This window comes from Equus przewalskii, chromosome 6 (assembly GCF_037783145.1).
Source record: "Equus przewalskii isolate Varuska chromosome 6, EquPr2, whole genome shotgun sequence".
NCBI classification, from domain to species: Eukaryota; Metazoa; Chordata; class Mammalia; order Perissodactyla; family Equidae; genus Equus; species Equus przewalskii.
The window spans coordinates 28212670-28238419 of record NC_091836.1 but is presented as its reverse complement, the minus strand read 5'-3'; the positions used below and the strand labels follow the sequence as shown (position 1 = coordinate 28238419).

General features: G+C 56.7%; 1 protein-coding gene across 4 annotated transcripts in view; it reads left to right on the top strand.

The window, feature by feature from the left end:
* The window catches only part of TRIM29 (tripartite motif containing 29), a 49422-nt gene that overhangs the window by 10142 nt on the left and 13530 nt on the right, over positions 1-25750 (top strand). For 2 of the 4 annotated variants that reach the window (XM_070623317.1, XM_070623316.1), the window contains exons 2-8: positions 4684-5597; positions 13984-14079; positions 14868-15101; positions 16239-16437; positions 18805-18906; positions 21441-21533; positions 23878-23973. In XM_070623317.1, the coding sequence (XP_070479418.1) occupies positions 4794-5597; positions 13984-14079; positions 14868-15101; positions 16239-16437; positions 18805-18906; positions 21441-21533; positions 23878-23973 (1624 nt within the window). In that variant the 5' untranslated portion in view covers positions 4684-4793. Of the gene's footprint in view, positions 1-4595; positions 5598-13983; positions 14080-14867; positions 15102-16238; positions 16438-18804; positions 18907-21440; positions 21534-23877; positions 23974-25376; positions 25479-25750 lie in introns of those variants that run through there. The other 2 variants (XM_070623314.1, XM_070623315.1) reach the window with 2 other exon arrangements.

Below are 25750 nucleotides of genomic sequence, written 5' to 3'. Positions count from 1 at the left end.
TCAAAACCCCTCCAATTTCAGCATAAACTCTGTAGTATTTGGATAGCAGAAATGAGAAAATTCCACTTCAGAAATCTTATTGTTGCCATAAAGTTTTGAACCACCACAGCCTTCTTGCTGCTGTCTCTGACTGGAGGCACTCCTAAAGGACCGAGACGCCAAGGAGTCAACCGAACCGTGCAAGCACTAAGACTGGAAGAGCCCTCCCCTCCGGAGAAGGTTGCTCCTTATCAAGTCCTTTGCAGGGCCAGATGCTCAGTTCCTCAACTCCAACTCCATCATTTATAGAGTGTTTAAGTTAGACTCAAAGAACTTCCTGCAGCGAACAGTCCTAAAGCTTGAGACTGAATGGCTGAGAGAGATCGTGAAATCTTTTTCCTTTCAGATCTTTTAGAAGCCGTTCTAGATACAGTCTTGCTCAGAGGCAGGGAGTGGACCAGCTGACTGCTCCCTCCCAACCCTGGGATTCCAAGGAAGCCAGGGGAGTTTCTCCTTTTTCATCGGAAGGTGGTTGGTGAGGGCTTCAGGTGTGCCAGGCCTCAGCAGTTGGGGGTGAGGCGGCTCCACCCGCTGAATCAAGGGCATCTTCCAGGAGGGGACTGGCTTTGAAATGCCTCGTGAAGGAAGCCTGGGAGGACGCTTGGGGTTGACTGATAGATGCATGTGGGAGGAAGGCACCCCATGGGGGCTGGCTGGCAGGGTATGCCTAGTCTGAAGAGGCAGAATTCACTCCTGCTTCCTAAGAGTCCTTTTCTAGAAGCCACATCTGCCAGCTCTTCTTACCTGCTAAACCTTGCGAGGGATGGGGTGTTGCTGGCAGCCAGTCAAATCCCACCTTCCCCTGGCATAGGGGGAAATGTTGCAACAGGAAGGCTTTAAGCTAGACCAGTGGGAGAACTGGATAAGATGGGAGATGAGTGACTGAGGAAGTTCAAAGGATCCCGTTCTTTCAAGTCCTTTAAAAATGAAGCGGTTCTTCTGCTTCCAGGACCCCTCAGCCACAGTGGTGGATATGACAGCCTTTGGGGGCTTTTTGCCAGTTTGCACGTGACACGTAGGCTCTGCGGGCCGCCAGGAAATGCCCTTTTGTGGAACCTGTGCAACTGGATTTGGGGTTGGAGAGGGGCTGGACCCCAGCAGACGGGGTTGAGGGTAGCTAGCCCCTTTGATGGACATGGACGGCAGAGCTGGAGTGAGGAGTTGGGGTGAGCTCTGGGGCCGATCACTTTCCCATGAATGGTTCTCAGGGCCACCCCAGACCTCGGTGCTCTGCAGGGTAGGAATCCTTTCCTCTTTAGTTCAGCCCCAGGGCTGGTGGGCTCAGGGTAGTGGTGCGAGGGCTGGAGTCAGTCCTGGAAGGAGAGTTGTTTCTTTAGCTTCTTCCCCTGAGGTCATTTCAGCCCTTGGATTCTGGGGATCCCCCGGAAAGTCTACTGTGCACCAGGCATTTCGAAGGAGCAGCCGCCCATGGGAGGGATGAGTCTGGGGCCCCTGTCCAGGAGGATCAAAAGACCAGTCAACCAGCATCAACTGTGAATTCAACCGAATAAACACCTGCTGAGTCAAATCAAATGTTGCCTCTGTCTGGCCAGGGAGGATGCTTCTGTGCACAGGAAGTGAGCCACGCTCGGCCGGGCTGGAGAGACAGGTCTCTCTCAGCACATCCTGGGCTCTCCCTCCTCTGGGCAGCCCAAGCCCCTCTCATGTATTTCTCTCATTTATTGTTCACGCCAAATTCAAAGGATTGCCTCACTGTCTGTTTTCTGACTGGACCGTGAGCTCCCAATGGCACGATCTGGGACTTGTTCCTGTCTGTGGGATCTGCCCCTTGTTTGGAGCCTGGCACTTGAAAGGACGCTCGAGAAATCTGTGTGAATGAATGCGTAATCAATAACATCGGGTGGTCTGAGCTAAATGCCTGAGTAGGACAGACAGGGATGTTACAGGGGTTCAGAGGAGGGAGCGATCGCTGTGTGCTGGGTCAGAGGGAAAGCCCCGTGGAAGAGGTAAATCCGCCTTGTCTTCCATTGCCTTGAGATCCCTTGAACCTGCTCTCTTTCCTCAGCACAACTGAGAGTGGCATTCTCCAGCATCCGTCTTTCTAGTCTCCCTTCTACAATCTATTCATCCACCTCAACCACCCACCATCCTCCACGACGTGCCAGAGCTGGCTCACACGGGCTCAGGAGCGCCGATCGTGTGCGTCTCTTCCCAGCACACCTTGCATTGGTAGCTTGAAACTGGCCAGGGTGGGAGAAATTGACAAACACTACAAACCAGTGCTTTCACCCTTGAAGAGCCAGTTGCTGAACTTTTATCAGCACCCTTACCTACCTACTACCTGTCTGTCTCCTCCCTTCCTTTCTCTTCCTTCCTCTTCTCTCTCTCCTTCCCACCTATCTTCCTTCCTCCCTCCCTTCCTCCCTTTTCCCCTTCCTTTTTAAAAATTATTTTATCCAGTTTACCAGCTACCTACCCATTCATTCATCCATCATCCCTTCACCCACTCACCCATCATCCACGCATCTTTTACCCATCCATTCATCCATTTTTCCATTTGGATCCATCTAACTTTTATTTCTTGCACACATCTACCCACTCATCCATCCATCTGTCCATCCACAAAGGTTTTCTGAGCATCTGCTCTGTGTTGGCCTATTCCCAAGGCTCAGAATCTTTCCCCAGACTTCCAGAAGACAGGTGCGTGAACTCCAGGGACTAGCAGAGGCCTCCCAGTGCAGCTGGCTCAGCCAGCATTGAGGTTGGATCCATAACCAGAAGCCCTCGGTTTTCCTCCTCTGCTTCTTCTTGCCCTCCCTATTCTTTTCTCCTCATCACCTGTTCTCACAGGGTTTGGGAGACTCTATCAGGGGAAGAGGGAGGGGCGTGTCCCCATCCTGCGGACCAGGACAGGAATTCTCTTTCTCTCCCTCTTTCTCTGTGATTTGGGCAAGAGCCTGGTGGGATTGGGCTTGACTTTTTGAGGAAAGTTTCCCCTTGACAGGAGCTCAGAAGGCCTCATGAGCTCTTAGCCAACTTACCCGTGAGTTCAAACAAGAGGGGGCTCCTGTGGGGCCTGTGAACAGAGACATCAGGTAAGAGGGAGTCCCCATCAGGAAACCAGCACTCTCCACCCACACCTCCTCTTAAAACTCTGGCTGCTTTGTGAACCGAGCTCGAGCTCGTCTCTGCTCTTGTTCCCAGGGGCTGTTATTGCAAGGGATTAGCTGTTCAGCCTGGTGAGCCAAAGGGGCGGGGGCTCCTGGGGCCTGACCTGGATTCAGGGGGAAGAAGGGAAACCCACTCCCCTACATGCAGCCCAGAACCTGCTGCCTGAGCCACACCCACCTTCCGCTCTGCCCTGTCCAGCCCAGGCTGGGAGAGGCACAGCCCTTTACTCGATGGGAGTGTTGGGTTCCCAGGACCATGGCAGTGGGTCGCAGCCCAGAAGTGACAAGGTGGCATGTCCTGGCGAGAGCTGAGGGTCCCCAGTGTTCCTGCAGGTGGTCAGGGAGAGGGAGCAGCTGGAGTAGTGGTTCTCACTTTTCTCCCTGAGGTGTCTATTTTATGATAGTCATACTCCGACAGCTCACTTCTAGATTACCTGAGTTCCACACCTCACTGGCCTCTCTTTGGAGGTTATTGCCTGTGGCCAGGCCCAGAGAGGGTGGGCAAGTTTTTTCTGAGTCACACAGCAAACCTACAATGGAGACATGAAAGTCAAGTGTCTGGGCACTGAGGATCCAGCCACCTGGCTGGGCATTGCTTGCATTCCCTCATTACTATTTCTCTGTCCTTTGGATCCAGGCAGGTTCTGAACTGCTCTGATAGTGATCATGTAAGGTCTGTCTGCGTCGCGTCAGAGTCGCTGGGACAGGCGTGATGTTCAGAAGCCATCTTTCGCTGACATAATTCAGGGACACCCTAGCTGAAGAAGGAACTTTTGCATCTCAGAGGCCTTGGGTTTAAATCTCAGCTCTGCCACTTGACTCAGGCCTGTGAGTTATTTTCTTGGAGCTTCAGTTTCTCACCTATTGAATAGGGGTAACTGAATAGGTTGTCGTGAGGAGTAGGTGAGCTCATATACGAATGTACCTAGGACAGTGCCTGGAAGTTGGCAAGTAGGGTTCAGTGATAAGAATCAATAATAGGATTCAGTAATAAATAATCAGTAGCCACTTCACTCCAAATCCTAAAATACAAATCAGACGGAACCCATCCTTCCCCTTAAGGTGAGAAGCAACTCCCCTGACCCAGGGTGAGGGATCTCTCCTCGGAAACCCAGGCCCACAAATTATGAGGCTATTTGGCTTGTGTGACACGATTAATGGCACTCTGTCCGGTGGGCCTCTGTGGACACCTCACCATCGGGCCCCAGGGGCAGCCGGGCTCAGTGAAGCCAACCCACCTGTGAGGACAGAGGCTTCCCACCATGAGAGGAAAGTGAGTCAGAAGGAAGCAGTCCAACTGGTTGCTGAGCTGTGGAAAACAATTAAACTGGGGGAGAGAAAAAACACTTTAAAAAATCAGGTTGGGTTTTAAGGTGCAGGGCGTGGCCCCTGTGTAATGAGCTGCTCTGCTGGCTCGCCGGCTTCTCCCCAGCCCAGGCCCGTTGTGTCAGGCTAGCACCCGCTGCCCCTCCTCTCGGCTCCTCCTCTGCCTCCTCCTCCCTGTTCCCTATAGGTGTGTCTCCAGGCTCGCTGGCTGGCTGTCCCACTCCCCGCTGAGACGCCCTCCCGAGAGGTCGCCCCACAGTCCCAGGGAGCCCGAAACAGGCAGCCAAGTGACCCGCGATGGAAGCTGCAGATGCCTCCAGGAGCAACGGGGCCAGCCCAGAAGCCAGGGATGCCCGCAGCCCAATGGGCCCCACCGGTGGCCTGGAGAATGGAGCCAAGGCTGATGGCAAAGATGCCAAGACCATCAATGGGCACGGCGGGGAGACGGCCGAGGGCAAGAGCCTGGGGAGCCCCCTGAGGCCAGGTGAGGGAAAAGGCTCCCTGTTCTTGGGGAACGAGTGGCGACGGCCCATCATCCAGTTTGTCGAGTCCGTGGATGAGAAGGGCTCCAATTACTTCAGCATGGACTCTGGGGAAGGCAGGAGGTCACCCTACGCTGGGCTCCAGCTGGGGGCGGCCAAGAAACCGCCTGTCACCTTTGCCGAGAAGGGGGAGCTGCGCAAGTCCATCTTCTCGGAGCCCCGGAAGCCCACGGTGTCCATCGTGGAGCCCGGGGAGATGCGGAGGAACAGCTACCCCCGGGCCGACCCTGGCAGCCTCCTGCGCTCCAAGGCGGGCTCCGAGGAGGTCCTGTGTGACTCCTGCATCGGCAACAAGCAGAAGGCCGTCAAGTCCTGCCTGGTGTGCCAGGCCTCCTTCTGCGACCTGCACCTCAAGCCCCACCTGGAGGGCGCTGCCTTCCGCGACCACCAGCTGCTCGAGCCCATCCGGGACTTCGAGGCCCGCAAGTGCCCCCTCCACGGCAAGACCATGGAGCTCTTCTGCCAGACGGACCAGACCTGCATCTGCTACCTCTGCATGTTCCAGGAGCACAAGAACCACAGCACCGTGACTGTGGAGGAGGCCAAGGCGGAGAAGGAGGTAACTTGCTGGGGCCCCTCGCTGCCCCTCCAGACCTCTCCTCCCTCCACCCTGATCTTCTCCCCCGAGTCTTCCTGGGGTTTGGGGCTTAAGTCTCTGCTCTCCCTGGTTCTTTAAGAAAACATTTCTTTCCCTTCCACACCCCCAGGCTGGGGGTCAGAGGCAGCTCCCCCAATGCTCTAAGGACTCCGGAGACAGGCGCATTTCCTAGAGGAGCAAACTGGGGGCTTGATAAGGCCACAGGATAAATTCAGGTCAGATCAGGGAATCAGCACTCAGTCCCGGGCTCTGCGCCGTTAGGGTGTTTCCTCACGTTTCTATTTGTGGGAGAGAGAATTCTCCCCACCTGAGTGGGACTGGCCCTGGGGAATGGGTCACGGGTAAGGATGAAAGCATTTTGGGGAGTACTTCAGTGTCCTTTTTTTCTGGCTTCAGAGTTTGCCTTTGCAGTCAGTGGCTTCTCGTTGTCCTGTCTGATCCCCCAGCCAGCCTTTTGACTCCCCCAGTGGCCTCCTTTGTCCTTCTCTCAGCTGGGCCTGTGAGCCTTGAGTGTGTGGTTCTATGTGGACGTGCCTGTGCTACTGGTGAGGGCTGGGGTTTGTGTGTGGGTGGGGTAGACGTATATATGTGTGTGTGTTTTATATGCATGTGGGTGTTTGTGTGTGTCTATGGATGTTTGCATATATCTGTATGGGATACGTAAGTGAGTTGGCACGAGCTGTGTACATGTGATTATGTCTGTACCTCTATGGGAGGAGCTGAGGCGTGTGAAGGCTTGCGAGTGTGGTGTTCTGGGCTAAAGGCTTGCGGGGGCTGCTGCCCCTCACCCCACAGATGCTGGGCCCGCTCTCCCTGACAGCAACGTGGCTCCCTGCCATGGGCTGCCTCCCGCCGCCTGAGACTTCCTGGTGGTCAGTGCAGGGGCTTCCACCTTCCTCAAGAGCTTCTGCACCCTTGGAAAAGGGCAGCCCAGGGCTGCTCCTCTGCTCTGCCTTCCTCACCAGGAGTTTGTGGATTATTCTCTCCCTGCTCCATTCACTCACCCACACCCCTGGGCAAAGAGGGACGAGTGTGAGATGAGAACAGACTCAAAGCTCCTTTCAGAAGCCTCAGTTGGCCCTGGAAGAGGGTGTTCCTAGTTCCCCCCACTCCCCAGCCCTAGCCTGGCTTCAAGCTTCAGACTGGGAGATGGAGAAGGGGCAGGGGCCGTGGAGCCCATCCTTCAGGAGCTTGCTTGGGAAAGCAAAACGGAACAAGGGGCAGTCATCTTCCTCCATCCCAACCAAGAAACTGCAGAGCTTCAGGCTGGGTCCTAGGAGAGCCCACCGAGTTTCAGTCTGAGTTTTTGCCTCTAACTAGTTGTAAGTCTATGGACAAGTGCCTTCACCCTCTCAGCCTCGGTTTCCCTATATGTGAAAGCAAGGGGTTGGACTAGACTGGTGGTTTTAAACTGCCCCATGGAGTCCTAAGATTCTTGGAAAGGTCTGTGAGGCCTCAGGGATGAGGAAGTGGCAGACTGGTACCAAGAAAGCAGGGGCTGCATGTTCTCACCCCTACTACAAGCAACACACACTCTTGTTTATCTGTTTTATACGTAGGGTTTGGCCCCAAATTATGTCTAAAGATATCACAACTTAAGAAAAGCCTGAGGCCTCTGGAGGACAGGAAGGTCCCAGCGAGCCCTCTCTGGAGGCACCAGGACCTCCGAGTTCATGCTCTGGCCCTGGGGGCCGCTGTGGCACTAAAGTCACTGTCCTCGCTCTTGAAGGCTCCCGATGTAGGTCAGGAGGCAGAGCTCAGACACACAAACAAGCCCGGGGAGCATCCACCCAGTGACGCAGCAGCAGCTGTGAGGAAACAGCAAATCGTAGAGGACAGAGCGCCAGCCCAGAGGGAGTGTTGGCAAGCAATCAGTCCCCTCACTCGCCTTGAGGATGGGGACACTGGCCCAGAGAAAGGAAGAGGCCCGTCCAAGGTCAGAGAGCTTGGGGAAAGGTCCCTAAGTTCTCTTCCAATGTTTGAGAGCAACTTAGGGGAAGGGGTTCAGCATAGGTGTGCTTTATAGGAGCTCTCAGGGGAAAGGTCTGACCCACAGGAGTGACTTTAAAGGGGGGAGCTTCATGCAGTGCATGTGCATGCGTGTGTGTGTGTGTGTGTGTGCGCGTGTGCACCAGGATAGGATAGGGAGGGAGGAGTGGTGCCAAGCAGCCAGGAGACTGAGCTGGAGCAGAGCAGTTTGTCTAGGCCTGGCCCTGCCAAAATGTCGGACATGAGGACACTGGCACAGAGCAGGGTTAGTGGGTTGATGGATCAAACTGAACGAGCCTGTCAATCCTGGCATCCTCTGGAGGCATCCCCTGCAGACCCAAACATCGGCCCACACACGCCTTTCTGCAAGGAGCCCTGTCTAGAACCTGTTCTGCGGGCAGGTTGGTGAAGGCCCAGTTGAGGTCATCGCAGACCTGTCTTGATTAGCTACGTGAGGCTGTAGACGACATGCAGAGCTGTGGGTGCTCCTCTCCTGGGCCTCAGCTCTACCTGTAGACTCCGAGCGGAGGCAGTGTTGGAGAAAGGTCACTTGGGATGGCAGCACGACAGTCCTTCCTCTGGTGGACCCGAGGTCGGAGTGTTTCCAATTCCACTCCAGATGTCAAAAGGGGTCCCCCAGATGTCCTCTGGTCCATCCCTCTGTCTCTGGACATTTTCCAGACTGGCTTAGGCTGATGAGGTTACAATGTACACATCCATCCTTTTCTGTGTCTCATGGCTCCTCCCTCTATCTATCCCCAGCCACCTGCTGCATTGGGACAGGATGGAGGACGACTCCAGGCTGATGGCTGTCGGCTCTGGGGTGGCCTGCCTGGCTTCTGCACCCACAGGTGGCCCTGCCCTGTCGTGGGTCCAGGCTGGGCTCTGGGTTGGCAGCACGGCGAGGCAGGTGTGGGGGAGCACTCTGCCTGAGCATTGCTCTGGAGGTGTGAGCTCCTGGCCCATCAGCACGGCTGAGACTTGGTGCCTGGGCCACTCTCCTGACTGTCACTTGGTTCTGTTCATTTCTCTCATATGCCCCATGCCTTTGCTTCTCATCTCATTGCCCAATTCTTCCATGAAGGCTCAGCCGTCAGCCCGCTGGGCATGGGCAGTCATTGGTCCTCGAGCTTTGGGAGTGTGCTGGTCTGGGCAGGAAAGCTCTTTGGGCAGAGAGTGATGACAGGGGTCAGGCGGAGGAGCTGGGCTAAAGGCCTGAGGTGTGATGGAGGAGGCTGGGACCACTCTCCCCAGAGGTCCTTGGGGGGAACTCCTGCTCTGGGACAGGGTGGGTGAGAAAGGAGGTTGGTGACCTCTGTGGGTGTGGACGAGGAAGCAACAATAAAAGAGGTTTAGGGACAGGCAGCAGGGAAGCAGAGTGACAGGCAGGAGGGCAGGAGATACGGCAGTCTTCCTGCTGCGCATCTATGCACAGGCATGGGGCTCGGCGTTTATGTGGTGACTCCTGACAGCAGTCCCTCGGGTGGGGGTTACTGCACCTGCTTTCTAGATGAAGAAATCGGCTCAAGGATGCCAAGACACTTACCCAAAGTTATGGTGCTGGGATTCAGACTCTTATGTGGGCGCAGCCCAGGCCGTTTCCTGTCCACCATTTTATACTTTGCTTGCATAGGGTCGGCAGGCTCTCCTTGGGGTCACTGAGTCCAGTGGCTCCTAACAGCATCCTCTGACCTGAATCGTCTGGTGAATTGCTAAGGCACAGATTCATGGGCCTTACCCCTGGAGGTTGTGATTCAGGAGGTCGGGGCCTGGCATCTCTATTTTTCAGTCTCCCTTGGGGATGCTAATGCGTAGCCAGGCTGGGAATCAGAGATCTAATCCAACTTCACCACGGGGAAACTGAAGCCCAAGGAGGTGGGGTGACTCCCTCAATGGCCCACGGCTGGTCTGGAGATGGCCTTAGTGATGTTCTTCTTGCCCCATCTCACCCCTCCCCTGTCCCGACACCTGGAGGAGCAGACGAATGGTAAGCCCCACTCAAGGAGACTAATACGGGGCTGCTTGACATCTGAATGGAAATGGGGAAATCTATCCAGCTTTTCAGATTCTTATCCAGGTAATTACCATTTGTCTGAAAGTACAAATTTGGCAATTAACTGGCTCATTTGGAAAATGTCACAGCCAGCGGCCCATGTGGTTAATTCAGGCTAGAGGAAGACCACAGCCCCATCTCCCCTTCCCTGGGGGCAGGTACACACGTCCAGGTGAGTGCTCAGGTGTGTCTGCACCTGAACGCCCAGTCCACGCGGGGACACCATCAGCTGCTGTGCCACCCCTCTGCTCTCAGGGAAAGCTCTGCTCCCCTAAGGCCGGAAGGATTTCAAGGCCGGGTGGCCTCTGCAGGGCCCGTCCCAGGCATCAGAGCGAGAGGGGCCCAGAGGAGTGTGGGAGAAGGGAACAAAGGAGGCATTTAGGGACAGGCCTGGGCAGGGTGGAGGGAATGAGACAAGGAGGAGGAAGACAGCAGGGAGGTGGAGACAAGGGTGGAGCTGTGGGGAGCTGAGCCCTGATCAGACGGCAGGGGCTTTTATTGGGCATTTATCACATTCCAAGGGAGGAGGGAGAGAGAAAGCGGGGCCTCAGGGGCGGAGGAGGGTATGGGGCAGTATAGCTGGAGGCGGGATCACCAATTGCACCATCTGTGAGGTGGAGGGAGCCCGGCTGCACTTAGGTTAGCAGGAGTGAAGGGGACAGACAATGTCCCAGAAGAGGCAGAGAATAGCCTAGAGGCCACGTCTTAGGATCTGTGTCCTGCTCTTGCATCCTGGCGGCACCACTTTCTAACCGTGAGAACTCAGGCGAACTACGTGGTCCTGCTAGGCCTTGGTTTCTGCATCTGTAAAATGGAGGTAACACCACTCCCTCCGCAGGGGGCTTTATAGATAAGATAAAAGGAGACAAGCCTGGCACATGAAGGATGCTCAATAATACAAGTTGGTGTCTCACCATCTCCTAGTGTTCCAGGAGAACCCAGTGTCTTTGGAGCTTTCCTGTGTCATATTGTTTCCTATTGCCTGCTTTCTCTAGCAGGGAAAGATTGCTGAGGGTTAAACAGATGCCAGATACATCCCCCGAGGTCTCACCCCAAACCCTCCTCCTCCCAGAGGTGAGACGGGACTGCTCCAGCAGCACAGAGTTCCCAGTCTGAGGTCCCTTCCAAGATCCTGCTGTGTCCTGCAGGTCTGGTCTTGCAAGGTGTGCTGTGGGAGCAAGGTCCCCTCCCAGCCTGTGTCCGACTTCCCTAGCACCCCAGAGAAGTAAGGAGACCAGTCTCGCCTGCGTCCTGACTGAGTCTCCCGCCCACTGCTGCAGACAGCTCCTGCCCTCGCACGTTTCTGGATCAGCCGCTGCTCTCTCTTTCCCTCGCAGGGCACTGGCTGAGGCCTCTGGCTCTCCTCTCCACACCTCAGCTAGCCCCCCACCCCTCCCCTCTTCCTCACACAGGATGGACTCCCAGGGGCTGACTCCCTCTGCCCTTGGCCTAAGCTCCTCACTGTTCTACCCCACTGGATTCTCCTTCCTCTGCACGCAAAGCCTTCTTCCTCTCTTGGCCAGCGCATCCATGCTCCTCTGGATAAGACCTTTCCTCACGTGCAGGTGCCCAGCAGGTCCCTCCAAGCACTTCTGCTCACTCCCCTCCACTCCGCTGGCCTTCGTCTTCTCTGGTGGCCTTCTCCCACTCCCTGGTGGATAGCCCACCCCCACCCGCTGATTCCTACCTCCCTTCTGTTCCCCCCAGTATCCTCCAGGCTTCCATTATCCACCACCTAAGCCTCTATTTTGTATCTTCAGTCTAATGTCTTCACCTCCTGGCCTCTCTGTGCACGGTTCACTCTGGATCCTGATGGTGTACACAGTGTGCCTGGACCCCAACACAACGGTGTATGCCGTCCTCACCACTGAATACCACCAAGACCTCGCCTGGTCACACTGCCCACTCCCCTCACTCGCCTATGCCCTGCTGACCTGCTCGCCACACTGCACTCACCCTCAGAGCCTGGTGAGAGCGAGAGCATCCAGCATGGCGCCCTGGCCACGGAAGGTGCCCCACACAGCGGTGATGCTGGGACCACTGGTCAGTGCTTTCTCTGGGCCAGGCACTTTCTGAGAGCTTCACTTCCCTGATCCCAGTTCATCCCACGGCCTCCATGGAAGGTGGTCCTCTTACGACCTCCCTGAAACATGGAGAAACTGAGGCACAGAGAAGTTAAATAAGGCCACCTGCCTGGACGTGGTGGTAACTAGATTCAAACCTCTGGACTCCTAGTCCTGTGCTCCGGGTGGGCTCCCTCCTGGATCCCTCATGCTCATTTCATGGAAGAGCTGCCTTCCTCCCACCCCCAGGCCTGGAGTGAGAGTGAATGTGTTTTTGTCCTCTGCTTTCCTGTCCATCAGACCTTGTTCTGGGGGTGAGAAACCCAAGTGCCGATTCCTCATCCCTAAGCTGAGTTAGTAAGTCTTGGCTGCAGTGGGAGGGAGGCCTCCAGTGGACACCTTGACCTTGGGTCTAGCACAGGAGCTCTCCAGGGATGGGAAATTGCCCTGCTCAGACCCACTGCCCAGCCTCTTGGTCTTTCCTCACTGCTCAGATCCACCTACCAGGCCAGGTTCTCAGGGTTCTGGCTCCTCCAACCTCTGTGTTCTGGGCTCTCGGGCTCTGCATCCTCGGAGAGGGTGAGGGTTGAGCTTCCACCGTCCACTGTGGGGCCTTGTGCTCTCCACCCTCCCACTATTGTGTCTCTTGGCAGCTGGCTCCTTCCCAGCCTTTTTTCAGAGACCAGGCGAAATCTTCATCCTCATCTCCTTTCATTCCTCTCTTCTTGACAACTATTTTCCATCTCTGGTGACAGCATTTTCCGGGCTGTGGGATTTCCAGCTCACTACTGGCAGGGCAGATGCTTACTGAGAACTTAGAGTCTGCTTGCTGGAGCGCCCAGGAGTATGGGCAGAGGGGCAGGGGTGGCATCAGGGCTTCCTGTTGGGGGCCCTGCAGCCCCTGCCTCAGGCCTGCCCCACCTTCTCCACCAGCTCCCCAGCCCTCTGGGCACCTTTTCCAAGAAAACCTGGGAAGCTGTCTCCACCATGAATCCATTCCCCTGGGTGTCTGCAGCAGGGACCCCACAGCACGCCCCTTGGCCTGGTGGAGCATTCAGGAGGTGTGACGTGGTGAAGCCTGTGCCTAGCTGCTCAGGACTCCTTGCTGGTGGAGCTCACATTCTTAGTGGTTTGTGGCTTCCACATCTTGACTCTTATTGTGGGTTCCTCAAAGAGATGGCTGGAGAAAGGGGTGGGACGCTGTGTTCCAAACCTGGCATAATGGGGACACCTGGAGCCCTCCAAGGCCTTCTGGGATGCCTCGGTCTTCCTGCCTGTCAGGTGGAGATCAACCCTCTGTCTTCCAAGCTGGAAGGTGCTTTGAGAGCTCTAGCGGGGAGCCCAGCAGAACAAGGGGTGCCTCTTGGCTCAGCTGACTTGGACTGGCCTTAGCTTCACCGCTCCCCCTTTGTCTCTGTGGTAGCTGCTTTTTGGAGAGGGGCATTTCCCCAAGTGGAAGGAAAGTATGGATACGAGAGCTCACGTACCAGTGCGCTCCTGATATATCCTCTTCCAAACCCATCCTAGACCCCAACAGCCCACATCCTCCCCATGAACGGGGGTCCCTGGAATCTCTGCTTCTCATCTCTCCTCCATCCTCCACTGCCGTGCTCACTAGCTCCTCTCCTGCCCCAGGGGCCCTGAATAAAAGTCCCGGTCTTGTCCAAACTGCAGACTGCGTTCCCTTTCCCATAAACAGGTTTATAGCTGTGCCTGCCCAGACAGAGTCTCCGCTGGCGGCAGCCCGGCTCCTGCTTGCAACACAGGCCCCACGTCATGCCATAGAAACGCAGCACACTGTTACTGCCACGGGACACTCCCTGGGCTGGGCTGGGCTGTGCTGGGCTGGGTCCCCTTTCTCCCCAAAGCCTGAAAGAGGCAGCAGCTTCCCTCCCTCTCCCCAGTGGCCCCAGGTCCATTGGAAAGAGTGGGAACCCCATAAACGAGCTTCTTTCCTGCTCATGTTGGGTGGGGGCCCTGCAGAGGATTAGTCTTTATAAAGACACGGCTGAAACGTCCAGCCCCAGAGGCCTGAGTTTGACCTATTGCTGAATCCTTGGTGACTGGCATGGTGCCTGGCACTTCCGAAGTCCCGACGAGTGTTTGCTGAGTGAAGGGCTGAAGGGATGAATGGGGGGACCTGGTGGAGTTTGCCCCCTCGATGGGCCCAGTCCCTGATTCTCTGGTCCTCCTCCACCTCTTCCTCCTGACTTCTCCTCCAACCCCGGCTCCTTCTTTGCAGACGGAGCTGTCACTGCAAAAGGAGCAGCTGCAGCTCAAGATCATTGAGGTTGAGGATGAAGCTGAGAAGTGGCAGAAGGAGAAGGACCGTATTAAGGTGAGCAGCCTCCAGGCCTCTCCTGTGCTGTGCTCCGACCCCCACCTGTCCCGCCTGGGAGGAGGCAGGCCTTGGATCTTGGTGGCGGCCTCAGGCCTACGTTTACATCCCACACTTGTTTTCTTCTGGATTCTCCCACCCTCTCTGGCATTCCCAGAATTTGCCTTCTATGTCTGGGCCAGGCATCCAGGTGGGATCTTGCCCATCACCTTATGCTCATCTTACATTATCCCAGCAAATAAAGACCCTAGACCGACCTGGCCTCCAACATGTCTTCCAATGTCCTCCGATGTCTGCTCTGCCTACCACACTATCCAGCCTCCAAACACATGGCCTTTCTCCTTTACTTGTCTGCCATGGTTTGAGTAATTGCAAACCACAGTCTGAAATCATTAACTCTTGATCCTGGCTGCATAAGCAGCCCGTCAATTCACTTTCTGAATGATGTTTGGTTCTGGTTGAGATATCAGTGAGCACAATCTGACTCATGGGGGAACTTCTGGGCCCATGCAGTTGCCCAAGGGTACAATGATGGCTCATGTCAACCTGCCAAGGGGGAGGAGCCACAGATGGGTAATGAGGGGTGGGATGTAAAACAACCTGGCTGTCTCTATCAATAGATGGTATCCCTCAGCGCCTGTGAATGAGATTCTTGACCAAACAGGCTTGCTGGGTTGGAGCAGTAGAAATGCCCTGGTTCTGTGTTGGGAACCTAAAGATCCTCCCCACTAGAGAGGGTTTTTAATTCCTGAAACCCTCCTTCCTCTGTCCTCTCACTCTGGACCCAGAACTTCACCACCAGTGAGAAGGATGTCCTGGAGCAGAACTTCCGGGACCTGGTGCGGGACCTGGAGAAGCAAAAGGAGGAAATCAAGGCTGCACTGGAGCAGCGGGAGCAGGATGCTGTGGATCAGGTGAAGGTGATTGTGGATGCTCTGGATGAGAGGGCCAAGGTGCTGCATGAGGACAAGCAGACTAGGGAGCAGCTGCACAGCATCAGCGACTCGGTGCTGTTTCTGCAGGTAACAAGAAACAACTCTGCCATTCAACCCCTCAATCCTTCCATCTGCTTTCTCAGACCCTCATACTGCATTCATTTGTCTATCCACTTATCCATCCACCATCCATCATTCATCCATCCATCCATCCATTCATCCAAGCTCCATTCCCCCTACCCATTTAATTTTTCCATCCAAGCCATTTTCCTACCTGTACACAAATATCACCTCGTACCAACTTTAGAAGATATGTACTAACAGTGCTCCAGACTCAGTAGGAAAGAGTTCTGTGATTGATTAGTGATGGCAAGTGATGGATAAGTGCTGCATACTTGTCCTTGATCTTGTCTGTCTGTATTCATCCACCCATCCTTCCATCTGCTAGAGTGTTTCGGATACTATGTGCCCAGTACTCTATTAGGTGCTGTGGAGAATAGGGACGTATAAGACATGGTTTTTGCCCCCAAGGAGCTGCAATCCAACTGGGAAGATAAGACAGTACAATTAGAGAACAATATAGAAGAGTGTGTAATTAAATGACAAAGCATATGGTTTAGGAGATAAGTGCCTGTGGAAGCTCTGAGAAGGGCAAGCAGCCTAGAGTAATCACAGACAGCTTTATGGACGAGGTGGGATCTGAACTGGGTCTTGAAGGTCTGTAAGGACTTGAGGGGGAGGAGGGGTTCTCTAGTGAGGTGGAAGGGAAGTGAGAAGTGCTAAAGTGTAGAGGCAGCAGGACTGAGTGAGCACGTAAAGCTGGAGATACCACCATGACTGACCCAGAACACTCTAGTACTTTCTTGCATTTCCTTCGTGCTTTCCCTCTGAAAGACTTTGCAGCTTGTGTCACTCTCATAAACCCCTGTGAGGTACGCATGAGGTGTCCAGTTTCAGAGGTGGAAACTGTGGAATCATACATCTGACTACTAGTGCTATCAGGGATGTTAGCATCTAGTGGATTTTGTCAAACCCTTTCATTTTACAGAAGAAGAAACTAGCGCCCAGTGAGGAAAATTGGGGCTAGTTCATAGCAGAGCTGCTAGACCCAGCTTCTCTGGCTCCCAGTGCCGAGCCTTCCAGCTGGACTGTGAGAGCCCCCTGCAGAGAAGGGTCCCCATAGCTCCTAAAGACCCCGGAAGTGAATGGCTTCTTTCTTGGCAGGAATTCGGTGCATTGATGAGCAGTTACTCCCTCCCCCCGCCCCTGCCCACCTATCATGTTCTGCTGGAGGGGGAGGGCCTGGGGCAGTCCCTCGGCAACTTCAAGGATGACCTGCTCAATGTGTGCATGCGCCACGTTGAGAAGATGTGCAAGGCTGACCTGAGCCGTAACTTCATCGAGAGGAACCACATGGAGAACGGTAGGTCTCTCGTGGGTGGGCCCCAGGGCCATGGGCTTTTTTCTCCCAGGTCAATTCCTGCTGCCTGATGCAGGCTGGCATCCATCCAGCTAGCATCTCTTTGTTCCCAGCCATCCATTCCACCTAAGCTGTTTGGACTAGGATCCAGGGATTGTAGCCCTCCTTGAACTTGCTGCCAAAGTTGTGCCGCTATTACAAGGGGCCGCCAGGGCAGGGAGCATCCAGCACTGAGCCCAGAGGCTGGACTCAGCCTGGTGGGCTGGGCTGGGGACGGTGGGGCAAGGCGTGGCTCGGTGACTCACCAGCTCCCCCAAAGTCAGCTTCTCTCCTGAGGCACACTGTCCCTCGAAGAGGCCAACTGAGTCATCTCGCAGAAAGCCTCCTAAGCTGAGAAACTACCCCATTAAGTCCTTTTCCACCAGTCCCAGCCAAGTCCCTTCAGGGCCTGAAGCCTGGACACTTTCCCCAAGGCCCCACCCCGTGGCCCAGGCCCAACAGGGGGCCTTGTGGACACAGCCTGATTAATGATTTCAAGCCCCAACAACCCAAAGGAAGTGCCCCCCTGTCTTTGCTCTCCGAATAGAGCATGTGATTCTTTGGGGATGAGAAAAGGGTAATAGTGTGCAGAAGTACTGGGGTTCAGGGGCGCATCTGTGTATCTTGCTGATGGTGAAACCTGAAAGTGTCCCTGTGAAACTGGGTGACATTCCATCACACCTGAGGACTGATAAGTTATTTCAGCCAGTGCCATTTGGCTTCAAGTGGCACTCGGATGCTGAACTCCTCGTGATGACAATGGCCAGGATGCTGATGGTGACGGCTGACAGTGATTGAGGCTTTGTGTGACCTCTTCACTTCCAGTCTCTTCTTTTCTCTGCAGGATGTATCGCATTTCACAGATGAGAAGGCTGAGGCTCAGAGAAGTAGCTTTTCAGAGGGCATGCAGCCAGGCAGGGGTGCAGCTGAGTTAAACACTCTGCTAGTCAACCTCCCACGTTTTCTCGTCGGAGAAGCTGTGGCTGCTGCTGGCCGTGTGGAGGGACTGGGAGTGTGATGATCATGGTCCCTTGAGTACAAACCTGGTGGGGAAGCCCCTCAGCTGAGGCCTGCCAGACCTATGAGGATGGCCCTGACTTTGCTTGCGTGGCCTATTAGCCTCACGGGGACCCCTGCCTGCTGCCCACCGACTATGCCATTTCTAGGTCAGGATTGTGTTGGCCGTGGCCTCTGTGCAGATCTGGCCCTGCGTCCCATACAAGGTGTGCAGGGAGGTGGCCGCCCGGAGCAGGGGTGGGTGCTGTTGATGTCAGCGGCCCTACACCTGTGCCTGGGGCCCTGGGCCTCCGCATTGGTTTTTTGTCACTGCTGTGTTGTTGCTGGGAGTGTGTCTGGCTGTAGGAGGTGGGGGAGGTGTAACCAGTGAGTCAGACCTTGGAATGACCATCCTCTCCTTCCTGGTGCTGGCCTGCCTACCAGACCAGGGACTCATTCCCGCCATCAAAGGCCGCTGGGTTGAGAGGCACCAGACCACCTTCATCCTGGGGGAGGGGGCTGGCCAACCCCTAGGGGGACGTTTGTTAGTCATGGAGTGCCTGCTGCGGGCCAGGGGCCCACTGGGCACAGGTGATGGAGATGAAGGATGAGGGTCTGAGCCGCTCATTCCTCCTCCTGCCCGGGAGAGAGGGAGAGGGAAGGGCAGAGCGAAGGTAGGAGACGGGGAAGTAGCAAGAGAAAGGAACAGTGTGGAGGGCAGTGGGGGAAGGCAGCATGGAGCCAGAGATTTGTTTGGGTTTGGGGATCCCCTGGTGGGCGCAGGGAGAGTCGGTGCCCCTCGCTAGGAGCTCTCTCCCCTTTGCACACCTCTGCTCAGTGGAGGCCAAGGCTGGGACCTCATTCCACCCCCTTGGGCTGCCAGCAGTGTCTGGGATGGAGCCGGGAAGTGGGGACGAGGGCTCAAACTCCAACTCTGTCCTTATTGGCCATGTGACATTAGGCAGGTGACTTCACTCACCTCCTGAGCTCAATTTCCTTATCTGTCACACAAGCCTCTTCACACCAGCCCAAGGGCTGATGTACACATCAAGCAAGAAACGGCTCTCAGTGGACCTTGTAAACTGCAAAGTGCTGTGCACACGGTCTTACTCGCAGGGGTCAGTCCAAGGGAGGGTGATAGCTCACTGCCCCTCTCTGCCCCTCAGGAGAAGACAGGATGCTGAGCGGGATGTTACCTATTCTGAGGTTGCGGGACCTTGCCTCTTCCTGGGACAGAGGGCTATGGGCTGACTCACCCAAGCCCAGGGATGCCCCAGTGGGCCAGCTTCTCCTCCCCACCTGCTCCTCTGCTGACCCCACCTCTCTCCTGCCCAGGGGGTGACCACCGCTACATGAACAACTACACCAACAGCTACACGAGTGAGTGGAGTGCTCCAGACACCATGAAGAGATACTCCATGTACCTCACGCCCAAGGGTAAGGGAGAGCAGCCTGCGCTGGGGTGCACGGTCCGTGAGAGACTCGGCCAGCCTCCCGTGGGCGAGTGACCACCCTCGGTCTGCCTGGAAAAGTCCTGGCATGTACCTGTTGTCCCCGTGTAATCATAACAGCTCCTCCTTTCGCTCTCAGAAGTGTCCTGGTTTGGACGACAAATTATCCAGCACGCTGCTCCTCAGAGGCTTCCCTCCCCTGTGACACAGGCAGTGCCCTCCTGGCCTCCAGCCCACCCCTCCTTCTCTTTCCTTCCAGAGGCGCTCTGGCTGCCGCTCTGACCCGCTCCCTCCGCCCGCCCCAGCTGTGTTTTGCTTCTGCTTGGGTTTCTGTCGTCCTGTGGGAGGGCTGGCTCCTCCAGAACCCTTCTGTTCCTCAAGGGCAGGGAGGGAGACAGACAGCCAGCCTGCTGGTGTTCTGAATTTCCTCACCACTCCCTTCCTGGGGGGGAGGGGAAGGGGGCTGTGCCATGCAGCCTGGCCCCTCTGTCCTTCCTCTCCAGCCCTGGAGAGTCCCAGCCAGCGGGGGTGCCGGCCTGGGTCGGGGTAGAGACCAGCGCTTGCCTGTCCTTGTCCTGTGGGAGGCTGTCACATTCTTGAGCACCAGCAACAAGCCACAACAATGCCCGTTACATAAGGGTGGGTGTGCCAGGTGCACCGGACACTGGATAGAGGGTGTGTGTGTGTGCGTGTGTTGGGGAGGGTGTCAGGGGAAGAGTGGGTAGGGAGGAGCAAGGAGACATGGGGGTGGGGAAGGCAGGCGGGCTGGCTGGCGAGGGGGCGCCTTGAGGCCCTCAGCGCTGATCCACACACCTCAGACTCGTCCACCGTGGGAGGGGCTTAGGGGATTTGGAGAGGTGAGCTCAGCGGAGAGGCACCTCTGCCGCCCCACCCAGCGTGAGAACAACGCCTGGGCTCCTGTGGAGGCGCCCAAGGCCCCCTGCCCCGCATTCCTGGTGTGGGCCAGGCTCCAGCTGCCAGTCCTGCCCCCTCCCTCCCCAGGGAACTGCCCTTTGGGCCTAGTTCTGGAAGAGGATGAGCTGCATTAACCAGCGCCCCAAGCACCCCCTGCCCCAGGCCCCGTCCCTGATGGCTCTCCCTGTCCCCTGAGGGCCAGGCCCTGATGTGGCATCAACACACGACTGGCCCCTGCTTGGCTCCCCTGCTCTGGAGAAGATGGAGGGCAGCGTGACTCCACTGCAGGCTGTGAGGAGGGGGACTGGGCGGCAATGGGGGTGGAGGAAAGAGCACAGACCTGCCAAGATGTCACTCCCAGAGCCAGGGCCTGGTGACCTTGGGCTGGCCACTGCCCCCTCAGTGTCCCCATCTGAGAAGAGAGGAGGTTGGACTCAAATGCTATGCGAGGAGAGCCTCCAGCTCCATCACCGTGAGTCAGTCTATGACATTTGCACATGGGAGAAACAGGTTCATCCGGCGTCCCTGCCCCTGCGCTGGGGATGGGAGGAGAGGCACCTGCCCTCTGGGAGCTCCTGGGCTCTGGGTAGAGGCCAGGGAAGGCCAAGGAGAGTCAGCAAGGAGATCAGGGAACAAGGCCCCCAAGGGCCACGGGCCTGGGTCTGGAGCTTTGGGATCAGCGGGATTGGCAAAGGCTTCTCAGGAGAGGTTAGTTTCCAGGCTCCCTGACAGAGGGGCGGCATGCTCGGTAAAGAGAGCGTGGCTGTGATGGACAGAGGAACCCCGAGTGAGAAGAACCCCAGGCACAAAGGCTTAGAGGAAGGACCAGCAGCTGCTGGCCCAGGTGGGCCAGAATGGAAAGGGGGCTGGTGAGGCGGGGAGGAGAAGAGCTGACAGGAGGACCCCGACACACGTGGGGAGGGCATTTTCTCCACCTGTAAAGTGGGGGTATTGATCCCCCTCTGCATTCCTCCCAAGATTGTTGTGAGAACCTGAATGGGGGGAGGGAAGCGCCTGTGCAGCATAAACCTCCCATCCCTGGGGGGCAGCACCCGTGCAGTGGAAGGCTCTCATCCCTGGGGGGAGGCGCCTGGGCAGTGTTCATGGGCACCAGCTCACCAGGCTTCTTCAAGTGGCAGCCCTCACTCGGCCAAAGGCCCAGTGCCTCTGCCCACCATATTTGCCATGGCCCTCGTTCCTCACAGACACCGCATATCCCAGCCTCTGGGTTCTCAGTCACACAGGGACTGGCTCAGGAGGGAAGCGTTGGCTCTTCCAGCCTCTGGTGACACTCCAAGCCCCCTGAGTAGGGTGGCGATACAGTCATAGTTTGTCCAGGCCCCTCCGGGCTTATACCCGGTGCTCTCAGGATCGTTACTAACAGCATCCCTTTGTCTCTCAAGAGTGTCCTAACGTGGATGATGGCCTTATACTAGATGCAAAGATGCCGTGCTAGTGGTGGAATCCGGGCCCTGTGACAGTCAGTGGGAGCTGTTTAGGGGCAAGGAGCCCTGCGTAGCACCCCTCAAGTCAGAGGCCACAGGCCCCTGAGTTGAACTAGACCCACCCCTCTGTGATGATGGTCCCTCCTGGTCTGCTTCACAGGTGGGGCCAGGACGTCGTACCAGCCGGGGTCCCCCAGCCGCCTCTCCAAGGAGACCAACCAGAAGAACTTCAGCAACCTCTATGGCACCAAAGGTAGGAGGATGGGTCAGCTTAAGGATGGGCAGGCGCATGCGGAGGCCGTGCAGGCAGGACATGGGGCTTGGGGTGGGGACCAGGGCTGGGCCGTGGATGAGGGGGGCTGGACTCACCAGTGTGTAGTGAATCTGGGGAGCTGGATGGACTTGGGGACCCAGAGACAGGTGGGAAGGGTCTTACTGAGCTTAAACTGTGTGGTCCATGTGCACATGTGCATGTATGTGTACAGGTTTGTGTGTGTGCATGTTGATGTGTGTGCATGTGTGTGGTGTATGTGTGCACCTGCCTGGTGGTGTGTGTGTGTTGTGTATGTTCATGTGTGTACCTGTGGGGGGGTGTATGTGGTGTGTGCACCTGTGTGGGGTGTGTGTGTGTGTTGTGTGAGTGTATGTGACATTGTTAGCTAGGCTGAGGAAAGGCAGCCAGAGAGTTTAGCATCCTTAGAAATCTGTGAGTTCCCTAAGCTCTTCTGCCTGAAGGATGAGGCAGGGGGTTAGGTGTGGAGACATCCCCCAGCAAGTATCAGACATGAGGACCCACAGGGAATCTTTACTGATCTGTGGACTTCTGCACTGAAAAGTCATACCGTGGTTAAAGCAGCTAGTTTGGCTGAAATGGAAAGAATGGTGTGATGTGAAATGGGGCCATTGCTGGAAATCCAGGAGGACTTGGGGGTGGAGACGTGGCTTCCCCAGGGAGAGCTGCCGAGTTCAGGGTCCCCTCCGCTCGGTGTGCAGAGGGCACCATTGTACTGAGGGCAAGGCCATGTGCTCAAAGAGCCCAGATTCTGGAAGTCTCTTGGGTGCATGCAGCCATGTGCAGGGAGGGAGGGGACCGGGACAGCTCCACCAGAGCCCCAGCCTCAGACACAGCACCGGGAGGTCTGAAGAGGTGAGGAAGGGGGTGGGGGGCTCTTCAGCGAGGACAAGGCCCCTGGCGATCTGGAAGGTCAGGGGTCCTGCGGGCAGGGCAGTACCCAGTCCCCTACATCCAGGCTGGGCCCACAGGTGTGGTAGACTGTGAGCTCCATGAGGGTGGGAGCTGGGTCTGTCCTGTCCATTGCTGCAGCCCCAGGGCCCAGAAGAATGAGGAGGTGCTCAGGAAACACATGTTGAAAGAAAGAACGAGCGGACAAATGAATGAATGAAAGGGCCAGGCATAGGGCCCCTTGGAGCCCTCGTGGATCTGTTCATGGAGGGCCTTGCTGCAGAACCTTCCCGAGATCCCTGTGTGAGGGACTCACACTGGCAGCCCCAGCCATCTCTGACCGCTGACCCAAAGGTCAGCCCCCAGCCCTCGCTTCAGGCAGCGGTGGGAGAGGATACCCGGGCCTGGTGGGCTCTGCTGTGGAGCTTAACTCAGGAGAGCCCCCAGCACTCCCAGCCTGCTGAGAGGGAGGGCCCAGGGAGGGTGCCTCATCCACGGGAGCTCTGAAGCCCCCCACTCGAATGACCTGGTGATGCCCCTGCCGTTCCGTCTATACCCTCGCCACTGCCTCTTTCCCTCTAGACTGCAGGGACATCTTGCCAACGGACATTTGTTGGCCTGTTCAACTTGGCAAACAGAATTTCAGGAGCTGTATCAGCTGCCTCTGTCCTCAAGTTTGAGCACATGTTTGCATTGAACTTGTTCATTTGCTGTTTAATTCATCCACCAACCGTATGATGAGCACCTTCCAGGAACCAGGCGTGGTGCCAGGCCCGGGGTGTGATATCGGGCCAGACGTGCGTACCCACTGTCCCCATAGAGCCCAGTGGGGCAGACAGACAATTAAACATGCAGTTACAACCCGGGGGACAGGGCTGCAGGGTGATGAGGGGCATGGGGCTGAGGCACACACAGACTTGGAGGAGATGACATGGAAGCTGACACCTGAAGACCCAGCATGTGCATTTGCTAAGGATGGGAGAGCAGGTGGGGGATGCTTGGCAGAGGACCTGGTCCGTGCAAAAGGCCTGGGGCAAGAGAGAGCCTGGTGTGTGTAAGGAGCTCAGAGAGCAGCCTGGTCGGCATGTTTAGCGATGGAGAGGAGGGAAGAGCGGTGAATCCAGGAAGTGGAGCCGGTGGAGAGGGTCGGGGGAGCAGCTCATGAAAGAGCTGTGGGCCCTGTTAAGGACATTGTACCTTAATCTGAGGACAGTGGGCCTTTAGTAGGCCCGGGACAGGATGACACTGTATAGTTCAGTAGGACAACTTTGATGGCAGGAGGCCTGACTGGGGCACAGCAGCATCCCACTTGAGATGTGGCGGGGGCTGGAGAGTCACAGAAATGGCCGAGTCCTGCCCTCCGTCCCCCATGCCTGGCTGCCGAGGCCTGACGCCCCTTTCTCTGCCCTGCCAGGCAACTACACCTCCCGTGTCTGGGAATATTCCTCCACCATTCAGAACTCTGATGACCTGCCCGCCGTCCAGGGCAGCTCCTCCTTCTCCCTGAAAGGTGAGCTCTCCCCACCCTGCCTGCTTCTCCTTTCACTCCCCAGGCCCTGTGTGGGTCTCTGCCCTCTCCCTCACCAGTTCCCCACCTTGCATGGGACAGAGCCCTGGCCTGAGAGCTGGGGAGCTGCCTCCACCCATCTTTGCTGTGCTGAGGGCTGGGCCACATTGCTGTGTCTCAGGGCTTCACCACCGGTCCTTGAGGATGTCGTCAGGGAGGTGGGGACACGCCACACCCTCTACACCCCCCGACCCTGGACATCCCCGGGGTGCTTTTGTTGGGCTTAACTTCCACGTCTTCCTACTGCAGAAAGTTTATTTAACTGTTTACCCAGAGACTCCCAGCCTAGGTTGATTCTAGAACCCTGTGGCCGCGTAGCACCCATCAACATCCCGCAGAGCCAGAGTCCCGCGGCGCCCCACGGGGAAAGGCGAGGCTAGATGAGGTCCAAGTGCCCATGAGTCTGACCCTGCTCCAGGGAAATCTTTGACGAAGCTGAGCAGTCAATGCTTCCTGCCCCCGGGGGTGGGGTCATCCTGAGGGGCAGGCTGGAGCCCGACCCCAGCTTACAGTGGGGCCTGGGGCCCTCATGTCTCTTCTGCAGTGTCCTGGGGACAGCTCCAGGGGGCTGCAGTGGGAGGAAGCCTGTCAGTCTGACATCTGGCCTGGAGGAAAGGATAAACAGTTTGGGCGGGGTCAAGGGAGGGAGCAGAAACGGGGCTGCGCAAGGCAGGCACCCTCATGCCATAGCCTCAGAGGGCGTCTTCATAGGCCAGCTGTCCCTGCCAGGCTGGGATCCAGCCTACACCAGGGCAGGGGTGCTTGGAAGGACCAGCAAGGTGAAGGAGAAGGGAATATGACTGGAGGGTCCGAGCCTGCAGGACCCTCAGGGACGTCCTCTCCTTGAGCCAGGCCTGGGCCGCTCTGGGACTCACCTCGGCCTGTCTGGCTTCTAGTGCATCCTTCCCTGCTCTCTGGTCAAGCCTGGATCAAAGGCCACGGGCAGGGAAGACGGCCACCCTCAGGCGTGATGGGACCTTTCACACGTCTAGTCTCTCCTCATCGGCCTGCACGGCCTCCCCTTGGAAGGCTTTGTCCTAGGAGAGCCCTCCTCAAATACACTGTGGGGTGACATAGCACACGGACACCCCTTGTCACCTTCACGCAGATCAGCTCCCCAGATCTGCTGGGGATGGCCTCGGGTTGGGGGTTGTGGGCAGGGGCCTCCTGTGTGCAAGGAGAACCCCGCCTGTGAGGACCGGTCCACCTGCCCCTCCTTCTACAGTCCTGGAGGGAGGCAGGGTATGCGCAGGGCGGGGTGGGCCACAGCGCCCCAGGGTGAGCTGTGACTCCCTCTGGCCCCTCCTGGGATCAGCACCAGCTGCTAATGCCTCTTTCTCTCCCAGCAGGCACTGGGAAAGTCCCCTATCAGTTCACCACCTTGGGACAGGCCACCACAGAGTTTTCCAAACCACTGGACGGCAGTGGGCTGTTTAAAAATAATCCTGGTACCTGCCAGTTTCCCCTTCCCCTTTTCTCTCCCACAATGGGGCAGGTGGGACATCCTGTGGGGCTCTCTGCCACTTCCAAGGTGTCCTGGTCCCTCTTCCCCAGAGCCCCCTGGAAGAGGGAAGCATGGCCCCCCATCCCTAGCTCCCCCTCCTCCTGGACTTCTGCCTGCTGCACAAGGCTGGCCTCCTGGCCCACAGCCCTACCCATCCCCATCTTCTCCTCTCTCGTGGCTGGCATGGGATCTTCTTTCTGAGATCTGAGAAGTCAG